Raw genomic sequence first — 16,302 nt, 5'->3', positions numbered from 1 at the left:
ATGAGAATATAAATACATATATATCCGAGTCCTGATCGGGAGGTAACGTCCGATTCCGATCGAGTCTGAAAACACGCGATCGGGCCCGATTTCCGATCACGTGATCGGATCGGGACATCCCTAATGGTAAGATTTGGTTTTCCATCACCACTTGACCACCAACCCACAACTCCCAAAGCATGGTGTTTCCGTGACTGTCCAAAGTACAAGAATATGAGGCACGCGATTGGGTTCACTTACTGAATTTATGCTGTGAAAACCTCATATAGATTTACAAATCATCACAGTATTATCATGCACAATCCAGCACAAATTTCACACCGACCCAGGCTGGTTTATGCTGGTCAGTGCTGGTCTAGGTGGACCAAAACAGAGCTGGCGAATGCTGGATTTGTCAGCAAGGACATGACTGCCAACTCTTGCAAATCAACCCCTATTCAGCATCCAGTATCTTGGCCTGGTCTGATTTGAACTAAGGCCCATTCCAAATGTCATGCTCAACCCCTGTGGTACTCCTTAGAGTCCACAATTTGGTGACAAACTGTTGCATAGGCTGTTGGGTATCAGACATTGGCATCGCTAGACTCGTTTTACTGGGGCATGAGCATGAGATATTTGTCTGATGGTGGAGATTACCATATAACGACCTGAGATTAATTTCCTCTGATAGTATTTCAGCAATCATTACATGTGTGCATCAGACTTAGCAATGCCAGATTGCGAATGAGTCCCTCTTTTGATATAATCAGTCGAACAAGCTAATCAGTTTGCAAAAAAAGATTTACATTTGGACAGTTCACTCATGCACTGGTTTCTCACAGCGTAACGGGATCATTTGTAAGTCAGAAAACAAAAAGGAGGTGCTAGAGAGAGTAGATATTTACTATTGTAGGGATCAGATTTTTTCAGTTTGTCGGCAATGAAGCTCTTTATTGCACATGTAGTTCGTGAACAACTCTCTTGCTACTTATTGTAAAGACAATTTATATCCATACTGTATATCTAAAGCAGTGTCAACATATGAGGGCACTTTTTTGATCGGGGGCTACACTTTGATAGGTTAGAAATGCTTATCATAGTAGACCCAACATAGCACAGTCCCATTAAAGGGTCTACAATACTGTATGTGAGATTGGTCAATCAGTTATTTAGATACAGGCGCATGGATTTGTTCAGTACTAATGTTCATTCAGATAAAGACATGGTCATTCATAAAGCCATCCTCTAATGGACTGAAACTGACTCCCAAATCCCTAAGCAAGAATCTTGAGACTCTTTTCAGCTTTAATCTACAAAGAAAAAAGCAGTAAATAAATTTCTCATAGAGAATGCTAGATACAGTATTACTGTATCACCCGAACCCCTTCACCCACACATAACACACATACAGTATAATGGCCTTAAGGATCTCTAACACAGACACCTGCATGCATGCACACGCAAGCAGACCCGGCTCCAGTCAGCAGTATACAGCCGCATGTGGGAGTCGTGAATCACTTTATCAGCCCTCACTGCTTAACAAATGGTGGCTTTTCAGCAAGCTAATAAATACATCAGGAAGCTGAGGCAGCATACGTTAGTAGGATTAGCAGGCACACACTGCTCGCATCCCTCACTGATCCAGAGCTTTGAAAATGGTGTCCGCATTAAAGTCAAACTTAGAACAGCACAAAGATCAAATGTATCGCTTAAGGTTCAAGAGGGTTTTGGGAATCGGGGATAATGATTTTACGTCTCAGCTGGGATTTGACTGTGGTACCGTGAACATAGTTTTGAAACATGTACTAATTCCTATAGATACCTTTTGCTAATCTGAGACTCGGAGACTCCAAGGTCTTGTCCAATAAAACTAGACCTGGAACAAGACCAGAAGGAATTTGCATGCTTGTCTAGGCTGGTTATAGTGCTGGGTTAATTCTGGCCTAGCTTGTGGACCAACATCGGCATGGTCTTCAAGTTGTCTTCGAGACAAGACCAAAACCATAGAGGGTCAAATCAAGACACAGACCTAAAGAGATCTGAGCAATTTAGGCTGTATGATTGTGCTTCCCTTTGGGATGAACACTCACATAAATCTCAACAGCACACCCACAGTGGTCCAGAGACACTGTAGCACAGAGTGGATCATATCTGTAAGCCTTCACAAACCACAAAACGTAGCCTTGGTGTCATAGTAGTTGAGTCCAGTCTAGACTGAGTCCAAATGCTCCTGAGTCCATGACAAGACCAAGACTGTGAAAATATGGCCTTGGACTCAAGGCAGACTCAAGACCAAGTCTGGTCTCAAGTATTACAACACTGGATGGTTGACCAAGTAAGTCTTGTTGGATAAGATAGTCAAGATGACTTGTTGAAAAACCAACATATCAACAACCAAACTTAGCATGCTTGCTTCTAGCTATGCTGTTATTTTCAGCAGGGATTCTCAAAGACATTAGTATTCCATACTTCATAGTTCATACACTATGGAGTCCACCTCCACTTTTCAAAAGCAGAACTTAATCTCACCAGATTAAAGCCCCAATAAAACCATGTATCTTGTAATTAAGCAAATGTTGGTGACTTTCTCATGGACAGTAATGACTGAACTGTGCTGCTGGTTTTGCTATCTGCACTGTTCTGCCTACATAATAGGGTTGATTAAGGAGTTAGTAAAAAAAGTTTTGAGTCATAATGCCTTCTGATACTTTACTGCTAGGCTCCTTGTATTATGTCATTTGAATGAAATTAAGGAATTTCTTAAAGGAATATTCCAGGTTATGTTTCACTAAGCAGCTGTCAGGAACCTCTGACAGAAATTTCAACTTACCCTTCAGTGAAAAAATTAATGGAAAATGTATGAACTATCACACTTTAAAAGTGTAAAATTGCATGTTAACATATAAATCGGTGTTTGTTTACCAAGCATTTTTTTTTTTTTTTTGCTTTTATCTAGTGCAAGGGAAATAAAAGCAACTATTCAACAATCACTCACTTCATCCTAATTTGCATACAATCTGTCTGCATGATTGTATGCATGATTCAAATTTGCATCCTAAATAACAGTAGACCTATGCTGAAAATAGTATTTCAAAGATGCCCAGATGGTGCACTATTTCAATGGATTTTTGAAGTGTGCATCTGAGCAGGCTTTTTATAATAAGCCTAATGTGGTTTTCTAGTGTTAACCTGCCTCCATGCTGGTTGATATCTACTGTTCAAGCTGGTCTGGTGATGGTTTTGGGCAAATGAACATGAGCTAAAACAGATTAAACCATAGGTAGTCTTTTTCCAGTTTTTTTTTTTTATTTGGGATTGCCTACAACATTATAAAGAGGAGTTTGTGAAGCTGTATGAGTAATGTGAGATTGAAGTAACAATGAAATAATTACACTACTTATGCTTGCATTCAGATACAGATAGTAAGTGAAAAATGAGTCTGAGGAATCAAAACATCATTTTATGATGTCATAATACGCATTACTTACTCAACATGTACTTTCTCAACCACCAATGTTGCTTAAGTAACAAACAAGATTCCGGTTCAGTGCTTTGAGAAAAAAAAAGAGAATCAAAATTCTGCTTTTAAACCTTCGCAGAACATCAAACAACTGCTTGAATTCCCACTACTTACAGTGTCACTGAATTTCACATTTGTTGAACCAAACCCAGTATTTTTTAATTATTATTTATTTTTTAATTATTATTTATTTTTTTATTTTTTTGGTCAAGTTAAAATACAGAACAGTGTTTGAGATTGTCTATACTGTAGATCATTCTCAACATAATCATTACTCATCTAGTTTTTACACAGTCTTCCAATTGATTTGGATGAATGAGAGCGCTCTCTGCACAAATCTCAGAGATCAAAAGCACTCAGTGATCATCCAGTTATAGCGTACTGAAGTTAACATCTTGACCAGAATGTTTTTAAACTATACAGTAGTTTCCCAGGTACTAGATATTACTCTAGAAATCACTCATTTGGCTCACATATTTGAAGTTTGATATAAAGTCATGTTTGCTTTCGAGCCAGATCTTCTGAAGAAAATTGTTGGCATCAACTAAAGGTGGGTCACAATATTAAAGTCCTTCAAAAGTTTTTAAAGAGTGTTGCATTTTTAAGATGCCATGTCAACCTAAAGTCAGCATGAAATTAAAATGCACCTAATCTATTTCCTAAATGCAAGCTATTGACCTTATTGTGAACAATTCATCCATGCATGTTCTTTTTTTTAAATTTCCTCCTAAAATCTGGATCATTTAGATCTGCCTTCATCCAATCAACAACCAGATGGATAGAACCAATTCCCTGCCATATATTTTTTCTTCAATAAATCATTTGGTTACACTATATTTCAATGGTCCACTTTAGACATTCTACTAACTATAAGTAACTTTGCGACTACATGTCAACTAACTCTCATTAGATTGTTAGTAGACTGTTAGGTTAGGGTTATGTGCTAGAGTTCAGGTTAGTAGAATAAACTGACATGTAGTTGCAAAGTTACTTTATCAAAATAATGTGTTACCAGATATTAAGCAGACAGTCTACTAATACTCTAGGGACTGCTAGTTGACATGTAGTTGCAAAGTTACTTATAGTTAGTAGAATGTCTAATATATGTCTAAGTGGAATATTAAAATAAAGTGTTACCACTCGTTTCACTCGGATGTACATCACAATACAAAAGGAAATATTTGTTGTTTCATCCATTACATCAAGACTTTACAGTCCCTTACAAACAATAAGTATACTTCAAGGTCATTTTATCAAGTATACTTTATCAATGTGATAGAAGTATACTTATAAGTGTATTGTTTCAATACTACTTGAGACTAGCCTAAATTGGCCAACTTTTTAGTGTTTACATTTTTTATTTTATTTTTGGTTTGTACTGCAACTGTACTACAAGTGAAGTCTTTGCCAGTCTTAGTCTTTGTCAAAGACTTCGTCCAGATCAGATTTAGAACAATGACCAAAACATGGATGGAGTAGATCAAGTCCATCAACACCCCCAAAGTCATTTCCTCTTCATGGGTTCAACATTTAATTCTGTACCGTTAGGCAGTTTTGATTTATATGCTGTTTAATGTTTGATGATCGCGTTGTTAACAATCTTCACTTGTTTCTGCTTCAATTTTAACTGTGTTTTGATCCGGAGTCCCCTACTGTATAACAGTGAACACATGTATAGCCAAAAAATTCCATTAATGGCAGGGAAAGAGTAAAGTAGATTTGAAGTAAATTGCTCTGTACACTACCAGTGAACTAGCCTACACAAAAATTCAGATACTCAGAATTAGGAACATATCTGTTTTCTTTATGTGTCAAAATTTTCAAACAAAAGAGGAAACACAACTACAAGCCAAGTATGCTTAGGATACTTAATACTTTTAAGTATATCTCGATAAAAATATTGTGTACAACTAAAGGTCAAGTACACTTAAGTGCAATTTTAAGTACATTTCTGAGCAGTACATACAAATACTGAAAGTATACATTCTTATTTTTAGTTTAAAGGAAGTATACTAATAGCACACTCGAATAAACTTCTTTTTTCGTAAGGGATGTCTTATGTACATGTCTTAACGCCCAATAAGAAACGAGTCGCAGTCAAGTGAAAATTAAACCTGACTAATTATACAAACTTCCTTATTCCGATTTAGTGTTTTTTGTTTATTTATTTATTTATTTATTTTTGGTTGTTTTCCCATGGGGTCCAATGTTGTTTGGACTCCAACATTCTTCAAAATAGCTTCCACATATGCGTGCAGGTTTAAAATGTCATTAGGGTGAGTAAACCATCACAGAATTTCATAATAACAAATGAATCCTGCATGTTTACCATCATTATAAAAGTGTGAGCATGCTACTTGCAATGAAAGTTCAAATATCCAGCTGTGAGAATTGTTTGACCCCAAAAGAAAGTAGTCTAGCTCTGAGGAAGATCAGCCGCAGAGGCCTTAATCTGGGGCACTTTAGAAGAAACTCGGCTGTAATGTTCCTGTAGCCTTCATCATTAGAAGGATGCATTCAGTTCAGGATGATCTCTATAACAGAGAATGTCAGAGCGAAGTGTTCTGGAGGCCTACTGACCTCACAGCTGTAGATGTGTTCTGTTTAATTGGCCAGGTGAGAGGCATCCACTCACTCACACCAGCTTCCCGGGAAACAGACAGCAGGAGCTCTAAAAGCTCTGAAATTAAACTCGACTGTCAGCCTAATTGGTCCCCTTCCTGTATTGTGCTGTTTGTATCCTTTCTTCAGTTATGAGAGTTGAAGTAGGTTGCCTCATCACTGATGCTCTGGAGAGAGAGAGAGCAAGAGAGGCTGTGCTAATGAGAAGCTTTTGAAATGTTGTTGAATAAAACCCTCAGCCTGTTGTTGGTATTATGAGTAAGTACAACTAATATGCCAGTGAATTTGAGTTCAGTCTCCATTCAGGCTCTTTGTTTTGCCATGACTTTGTTTTTGAGCCTTTCTCGGAAGAGAGTGCAGCCCTAGAGAATCTTTATATCTGTATTGTGTTTCTCCAATGCTAAACAGACTGGCTTAGGCCAACATAAATTTCCATGTTGAATTATTGCTTGGTCTTACAGAAAGAAAATATATTTACATATATTTATGATCAGTATATTAAATGGTTTAAATATAATAATATATAAAAATATAATAAATAATATATTGTGTTAATATATTCCCTGGGGGAAAAACAAAACCTTTACCAAAATGTATTTAAAATACAATTATTTCATCCTAACTACAAATCCATTAACATATTTACTGACATATTGCTTAAGAAGGTGATTGCTGATATAAAGGTTATAATTAAACCTTATTTGGCCTAAAATGTGTTTTAATATCACTATTAGTAAGGATAGTATGATCCCTGTATAATATCAGTCGTTAAATGCAAGATATTTTAAGTGTACCTAAAGTATATATATATAAGTATACTTAAATAGTTCCAGTTTAGCACAATCAAATATACGTTTGTACAGTATATATTTTGATAGATGTAAGCACTACTTCCGGATTACTAAAGTACATTAAGTACACAATTAGTTGTTCCAATTTAGCAGGGTTTAAGTATACCTATTTAGGATACAAAAAGTACAATTGCCAAGTATTTAAGGTAAGTACATAAATATGTAAATGTATTTGTAGTATACTTAGCATAAAATAAATGTATTTCAAACACATTTTAGTTTATTTTTCACTACTTTACAATGTATTTAATAATACATAAGGACTTGCTTTATTTATTCAATATTATTTATTTATTTATTTATTTTTATTAAACAGTGGTTTACTGAATAAACAATGTCTGTCTTTAAATAATAATAATAAAATTGTCTGTCAATATTGCTGCAGCCTGCTGCAGTTTATGTGGCTGTTGTAATCGGGGAAGAGATTTGAAGTGCTTACGCATTTGGACAAAACCTATTAGCAAAAATATGTTTACTATGTTACACAAATGTGTATTCACGTAAGTTACTTTCACTCAATTCAGTTATGTTTCAGGGTGGATATTGCAATATATAAAAGTATTTAAAATCTAGAACTCTTTCAGTGATAATCCTTGGTATAAGATCTGTGATTTAGGCTAAATGATGATTAGTAAATAACCAACAGATCATCCCCAAAATCTGTCTTGGCTTTCTTTGCCATAGAAAATGTACTATACAAACACACAGTTACAGCAGCCAGAAAAAGAAAAAGAAAAAAAGAAAGAAAAAAAACTACTAAAGATTAAAGATCACCATAATGATCACCGTACAATACTGATCACCATAATGGTGACCTCACACAAAATGGTCTATCGTATAAAATGGTCTACCAACACAGTTTTGTATGTTTTTGTATTAATGACTTATGACTGAGTAAAACATGCTTGAGGAATTTAAGGCAATCATTGCACACACTGTACAAAACTGAATATATAAACTGAATATATTTTAAATATAAGCTGTAATATATTAGCTTTTGAACTTACTATTTCATCAAAGAATCAAAAAAAATAAATAAAAAAATATGAACAGCATATATCAACATTGATAATAATCAGAAATGTATATTGAGTATCAAATCAGCATATTAGAATGATTTCTGAAGGATCAATTTAACCCGATTCTGAAACTTGACATTCTGGTCTTTTCAGCAGGGTCTCTAGGCAGTACATGACTACTTATTGTAACTGTCCGAATTTACATGTACTCATTGTTTTGTGTCACAGTGATGGGCGGTCTCGAGTCTCGTGGGGTCCTGAGAAAGATCAGCGATATGTTGGAGATAATCATGAAGAGGATCGACACGTTGTCGAAAATGAGCAACAACAGCGAGTCCCACAAACTGGAGGAGCTGAGCTCCGCTCTCCACAGGTGCAACTTCACATTCATGATTACAACACAGCAATAACATTTTCAGTAACATTCTTGAATTCAGGTGTCACTTACTGCCTTCACGTCGTGTGGAGATAATTGTATTTACGAGATGAGCACACATGAATGGCACCACAATGTTGTAATTGCCAGTTATCTACTTGTTTATCTGTGTGCTGGGTGAAGTGAACAGTAGCAGTTAGTGCTTAGTTTAACTGAAAATGTAGTTCATCGCGGCTTGAGTACGAGTTAATCGAGTCAGTGAAATTATCAAAGGTACAGTATGGCATTTTTGGCCACTAGGGGTCGCTAACCTATTTACAATAACAAAGGCGTAGATTGATGACACAACATTTGCTAAGAACTATGGATCTTGTTGTCAACGTCAAGCTGACCGATCTAATAATGTTGACTGAATGACTGAATACATCGATGTTTTTATCATGACTGTGATATGAAGCAGTTCGGGATTGCTAAGAGACAGCTATCAGCTCCACACGCGAAGCGAGTCCCGCGGATATAAAAGGAATATGGACATTTCATTCTACCAAACTACACGCAGAATTACTACTCACAGGTCAGTTTATTAGACAAATTAAACTTGTGAGGTAACGCAGCGCTGTTTCACTTGGTCTAACATTACACTAGCACACTAAACTGCATTTAAATGTGTTTAAATGTATGTGTTAGTTTGTCTGTATGAGACTAGCAGTAAGCTAGATCAACATTAGAATAACATACAGATCATATTCTGACATTTTATCATTGTTGAACTATAAAACATTGATTAGTTTTATGTAAATGTGCTCACCTGTGTAATAAAGTACATGTAGGAGCAGTCGAAGTCTCGGACGTGGAGCTCTCGTTTATATACTGTCTATGGGAGCTCTCGGCATCTCGAAAACACCGCGCTGATATTGATCCTCGTTTTAGTTGTTTTTTTATCCAAAGGTCCATGGTCCATAATGTTTGAACGAAACAACAACAGCGTGCAAATAGACATTGCGAACTACAAAGTTGTCCGCGTCAGTCGCTTTGGTTACTATCAGACAGCTCTGGTTCATAGCTCTGGTTGCCATGGCAGCACGAGCGGAAACCAGGGACAACGCAGATATGACGGCATTGGCGGCGACAAAAAGGAAATAAAGAAACGGGACGTTTCTCGAATTAAATTACAAATTTCTCCTGGTTTGAAAGTTGTTGGAAACAGTCGGGATAATGTAAGTACACAACTAAAAAAAATATATAACATAGATATAGTGATTTTTGCTATTTTTAAAGCAAAAAAGTTACATATTGTGCCTTCAACTAAAAAGGAACCAAATGAGATTTCTTTCTTTCTGTCTTTTATTTCGAACAAAATAATACAAATAAAATAAAATATAAAAATACATTAAGTGCGTTGCAACATACCAAAGGAAAAAAACAATATCTATTGTTATAAACAATAGTTATAACAATAGTTATATCTAAAGTGTTATAAACAATAATTAAGATATGTCCAAAAAGGAGTGGGATGAAGCATAAAGCAGAAGATTTTGCAGCTGCTAAAGAAGTTTTAATTCGAAGACTTTTATTTGATACACTACATTGAAGACAAATGCCTTGGTTACGACTGTAACCTCGGTTCCCGCTGTGTGTAGTGTGAACTCTCTGCGTGATTACGTCTTGAAGCACATGTGAAATAAGTCCAACACCAAATATGACAAACGATTTCACAGAGAGCGCTTACTGAAGACTCAGAAGCTAGCGCTGCTTTGTTTGGGCTGGCTTTATAGTTTCCTGGTTTGAGACGTCCCCCGCCTCTGACGTTCCGCCACACCATTGGACTGATTTCACACATGCTTCACGACTTAATCACGCAAAGCGTTCCTACAGCGACAATCGACGCAGCGTGAGTTTCCTTGAAAGGGAAACTGATTTGCTTTTTTACATGTGCATTTTTAACCCCTTGTCCACTTCCAGCAGTTAATCCAGGAGTGAACACTGGATTGCATACATTTTGTATATATAATGAGCAATAGCTTGAAAAAAGCTTTCCAAAAACACTGTTGGTTAATGAGGCAACTGGCCAGCAAAATCAAAACACATCTGCCATCATTTTCTGTGAACACACATCACACCGTAGTGACAATTTCAGAGTTTGCAAGTAGGAAGTTCCCAATAATCTTGAAGGCAGCAGCAAGTCTGAATGTTTCAGACAGTCAACGTCTTGCTGATGAGTTAGTCAAGACACTTCCCACATTTTTCACCTGTCTCCATGGAAACATATGTCTGTCACATTAGAAGTTCAAATGGTTACTTGTGCCTTGGCTTTCCGTGTGGTATCTTCCGACATCATCTAATCTTAGAGGATAAACACACCCACATACACCAGCTATACAATCTTTGATGCACATCAAAGTTGTCAACTTTCTGTTTCTTCTGTGTCACTGAAAAGTAATTAGTGAAGTGATAGTTTAAAGCTGAAGTGTGTAATTTCTGCTCATTAAGTATCACCAATGGAACTGCAAAAATAATCAATGTTTTCAAACTCTGTGCTTTCACACAACAAGCCTGGTAAATTACCGTAAAATTACCAGATTGATATTTCTGGTAAATACACAAATATTAACACAAGCAGATGTGTTTTGTCTTTTTACCGGTAAGATACCATTCAATTCAATTCAATTCACATTTATTTGTATAGCGCTTTTCACAATACACATAATTTCAAAGCAGCTTTACAGAAAATGCATGAGTCCACATTACAATTCACACATCAAAACCAAAATACCCTTAACTCTGTCTGTCATGTCAATCAACAAAAAATAGCTTTAAAAGCTGTTCCGTCGTCCTTAGTTTCACTATCTGTCCAGTCTGACTCAGAAGTAAAAAAATAAAAAAATAAATTGTGACAGGCGTAAAGGGATGATCACAGAATGCATTTTTTCTTTTAAAAATGAGAGGCGCCTCACAATAATATTAGGGGTGTAACGGTATTATGACAGTTTGTTACTTATCTCAGGTTTGAAGCCATATATATATATACATATTATTATTATTATTATTATTATTATTATTATTGTTATTATTGTTATTATTATTATTATTATCTTATTTTTTGGGTTCAGCAGGAAAAATGAAACTTTTTATTTGCAAAAAAAAATGTTTTTATATATATATTAAACAGTGGTTTACTGAACAAACTATGTCTGTCTTTAGATAATAATACAAAAAAAGTCTCTCAATATTGCTGTGTAAATCATGGTTTAGGGTGAGTAAATCATGGGCTAATTTTAATTTATGGGTGAACTATCCCTTTAACTTGGGTGTTCTGAGTAACAAAGGCATAGTATGTGAACAGTACGGATTACTAGATTTTTACAATTAAGTTTAACAAACATTAAATCATTTTTAATTATGTAAAGAGCCTTCATTTAGAGTTAATGATTGGTTGATACTTATGACTTTAATTTCTGTAAAATAGAGTTTTAGGAAATGCTGCTTCCTTCGCAAATGTTTTATGCGATGTTCCAATTTGAAGCTTTAGATACACAATGCAGTCTACAATCATGCCAGATCAAATTTGTGTTCACTCTCTATAACACGACTCGTTGTAACTATGTAACTACATTTGCTATATAGTAAATAGTGAATGAGTGGACATGTAATTGATTGTTTGAAATACTGTCATGCCTCTGATGCTTATATTATCTGATGAGCTCACCACTTTCTATGCTACTGTACTCTTTGTTGCTGTAGAAAAAAGTCTTAGGGCACCTTGTTGTAGCTGAAGTAATTATTGCAACAACTGATGTAGAAATAACGCATATTGACTACTCTGACTGAACAAACAGATCCAAGTCATCACTCGCAAAATGTGAAAGTCAGCCCTAAAATTGATTGCAGATACAGTACAGATTGAATTGGGTGCAGCATAAGCAAAGCCTCAGAGCCTTTACCTTGTGTTTTCGAAATGTGTCTGTTGGACTGAAAAATCAACACTGACGTTCTTTTATAAAACTGATTTGATTGGTGTGGATTCAAGACTACAGAAGGTAAAAAGCTCTGACAGGATCTAAAAAAAGAAATCTCAGAAGTGCAAAGGATGCAGAAGTCAAACATGCATGTGACAGCTCCGCCTAAACGCTTTATTGTCTTCGGGTGTGAAGTCAGAAAGGTCAGGGTTCAGATGGCGTGGTTCTGTGAGCGTTCAGTCCTGTGCTGTGCAGAGGTGACATTTATTTCGAGTGACAGTTGCTCACAGAAGGGGGGCTGTTTGCTTCGGCGTGTTGCTGATGTACTGTAGCTGCAGGGCACGAGGTTGCAGGCGGTTCATGCGAGCTGTATTATGAAGAAATCAAACACTTGGTGCGAAACAAAGATGACAATGCACTCCCCGAGCTTGCTGAAAGACTCTTTTTACTATCATCACTTCGTCTCCTGCTTCAGCTCTTCCCTGGCTTTTTTTTAAGACTGATATCTTCTGGCAGTGATTTGGGACATGTCTAATATATCTGATATTTCTGACATGGAGATCCATCTGATCTAACATTTTGCCGTTGCCGGGAGGATATCGGCACAATCTAACAATTTACTCAATTTGTATATTCGGCCATACAACACTTTTGATCGTTTTATTATATCCATATTTTTTAGGGCAAATATTCAGGGCCACTATTTGGATGTTTTATTTGGTCAAAAATACAAATATATCTATTATTTTGTTATTTGATGTTAACTGTAATCCCATCACTAACATACAAAATGTACATTACAATTTTTACTTAATAAAAATTTAAATGTTGGTAACAGTTAAATGGATAGTCCACCCAAAAATTAAAATTCTGTCATCATTTACTCACTCTCAAGTCGCTCCAAGCCTGTATGAATGTCTTTCTTCTGCTGGACACAGAATATGATATTGTGAAGAATGTTGGAAACCAAAAAGTTGTTGGAGATTGGTGAGTAAATTATGACAGAATTTTCATTGTTGGGTGAACTATGCATTTAAGGTCCACAGTAAGGTCCCATTAGTTAACCCTCTGGGGTCTGAGCTGTTTTCTGGGCCCTGGAGGTGTTCTGACATGCTCTGACATTTCTGGTTATTTCTGTTACTTGTGACATTTTCATGGCTAAAGTCTAATTACACTGTATTCAGCACAAACTCTGCTACAATAATATATCAGCAGCATGTATGTAAAAGTTTGTAGTTTTGAGATAATGACATTTATGCGTGGTTTGTGAAAATACAAAAAAAAAATTCTCACTGAAATAAGGCCATGAAACCCATACTGATTATTTCTTCACAAGACTTTTGAAAATTGTATGACGTAGCCTAGAATATTTGCTCTAAAACTATGCGAAAATCACCCTGACTGCTCATTCAGATAAGACAATATATTGATTTAAAATGTTTACGACGTGTTTTGTGTGAGAAAGCTTTATGCTTTATGCGGGAGGTCATTAATATGTATTGTTTTCACACCTGAGAAAGACAAAGACCCTCCCCTAACGGCCCTATTAGGAGCTATCAGGCCCTGTCATTCTGAGCAACCTTGCACAATACTGTAAATGAGGAGATTTAAAAAAGAATGGCTTTTAAATTGTTTGGATTTATTTACAACACAACATAGTCCAAAGATACACAACAAATGCCAAAAAAGCACTTATTGAAAACAATGATCCAAAGACAGAGACCTTTGTGCCATTCCTAAAAACATTGTACATACCTTTCATTTCCAAGGTGTTTGATTTTCACTTTACCATGTTCATGTACAGAGACTCATGTGAATGTTGAAGTCAGCAGGACTCAGTGGCATCTGGGCCCTGAAAGAAAAAAAAAGTGAACATACTGATATCAAGAGAAAGGCCTGTACGATTTTGGGAATAAATTTTAGATTTTTCTGGTTAAAATTGCTTTTTAAAATTCACAGAATAAACACACACACACACACACACACACACACACACACACACACACACACACACACACACACACACGTTTCCAACAATATATAATATAATGAACACCAGGTTTGTTGTGCCTTGTAGGCATAAGCTATGCACAGTGCTGGATAAAATAATAATAACAATAACCTATAGCAGTATAAATCTTCCAAAAGATTTCAGTAACAACTAAGCTAGAGAAAAATATATTGATTATCATGTTACTTCAAATGTCATTCAAACACGATCACGATCCAAAATATGATACATTCAAACGCGATCGCGCTCAAATATAAAACATTATGGTTACCATATAGCCTACATATCTACGTTTGAGCAGATATCCACAAACACAGTAACAGTAAACACGGGTCTAAATATTATAATATTCACCATATATCTAGCAACAGTTCAACTGCAATGTGAAATTTATGCAACAATAACAAACTAATATGTACAAATTTCTTACCTTACATCTTTCTTGTCTTCAGATCGCGTTCTTCTTCATCTGAGGTAAATCCAATGTAAGCTCAGGCGCGTCTAAAAGCAGAGACTTGTGAAGTGTTTTGGTGTTTTGTTTTTGAGGTATTGAGCGCGATCGCGTTCCATGTGGAGATTTGCATGTGAATCTCTTTTGCGCTCGTGGGCGTGGCTAAATTAAAAATAATTAGGAAGCGTTTGAGAAGCTGGACATCTTATTGGTTTTATACAAATTACTTAAACAGAGAATTTGTTTTCAGTTTGAATCCGATCATTTAAAAGTACACACTTAAATGTTTATAAAGGTATATGGCTCATAAATGTGTGACAAGTATTCGCTGAGTTTGGTTTCAGTTTATAGACGTGCTCAAGAAAAAAAAGTTCACCGCGACGGAGAGGCAGAACTCACACCCTGTTTATTTTCTTTATTTTACAAAAGCACAATGTTTTAATTTGATTGTAAGTGGACACATACAAAAGTAGAAATATCACAGATTCTTTTTTTTATATTTCTTTTTTCTGTATGACCATAAATGACGGAGTAATTTATAGTGCTACAATGTGGAGAAAATCCAGAAAAACGCTCCCGCGCGTTTGCCGACCTCAGAGGGTTAACATTTGTTAATGCATTAACTAACAATGATCAATACATTTGTTTATACAGTTTTTATTAAAGGTGCTGTAAACGATGTCACACGTTTTTTAGGCTGAATTTTTTTTTGTCACATCCAGCAAACATCTCCTCACTATCCGCTAGCTGCCTGTCCCCTGAACACACTGTGAAAAAACGCGGTCTCTGTAGACAGCCCAGGCTCCACAAATGGCAACAAAAACAAACTGGCCCAGCCTGGACCACGAAACGTCTCGGTTACGGATGTAACCCTCATTCCCTGAGTAGGGAACGGAGACGTTACGTCGGATGACGACGATTGGGGTTTCGCCTAGAAGCCTATCACCTTCGAGTATATAAAACGAGCCAATGGCAATGAAATGCCATGGGTCTGCGGAATTTGCATAGCGTATCTCCGCCCACCGCAGGGGGTATATAAGGAAGTACGCTGGCAACATGCAGATATGTCTTCGCTGAGGAGTCGAAATTGGACCCAGGCATTTTTCAGCGATACAGCGGAAGTGGCAGGAAGACGTAACATCTCCGTTCCCTACTCAGGGAACGAGGGTTACATCCGTAACCGAGACGTTCCCTTTCGTGGTCACTCCGAGTTACGTCGGATGACGACGATTGGGGTTCCAGTCTAATCACGCCACCTCGGCTGTCATCCAGTGCCCTGCGTAAGTCTGAGCTCCCTGTTGTGAGACTAGCATGAACGAAGGAGTCCTACCCAACACAGGAATACCAAGGTACACTGGGAAGCATATCTCAGGAGAAATATGCAATTACGCCCAACCATTAAGGGGGGGACTTGAGAGACACATATGATCCAGAGGGATGCATATGGAGTATCACTGAGGTGTCCAGCCGCAGGTGGAATATTTAAACCCCAGGGGTGGCAAGGTGGCTTGCCAAGG

General features: G+C 36.7%; 1 protein-coding gene across 1 annotated transcript in view; it reads left to right on the top strand.

Annotated features, from left to right (window-relative positions):
* mgat5b (alpha-1,6-mannosylglycoprotein 6-beta-N-acetylglucosaminyltransferase B) overlaps nucleotides 1–16,302 on the top strand; it is a gene marked incomplete at its 5' end in the record, with an annotated part of 135,946 nt that overhangs the window by 25,179 nt on the left and 94,465 nt on the right. The window contains one exon of the mRNA XM_084111143.1: nucleotides 8,220–8,364. Within this exon, the coding sequence (XP_083967269.1) occupies nucleotides 8,220–8,364 (145 nt within the window). The remainder of the gene's footprint in view (nucleotides 1–8,219; nucleotides 8,365–16,302) is intronic.

This window comes from Abramis brama, assembly GCF_963993115.1.
Source record: "Abramis brama genome assembly, chromosome: 1".
Lineage (NCBI taxonomy): Eukaryota > Metazoa > Chordata > Actinopteri > Cypriniformes > Leuciscidae > Abramis > Abramis brama.
Note: the sequence above shows the minus strand (reverse complement) of the source record. Positions and strands in the feature narration are given on the sequence as shown.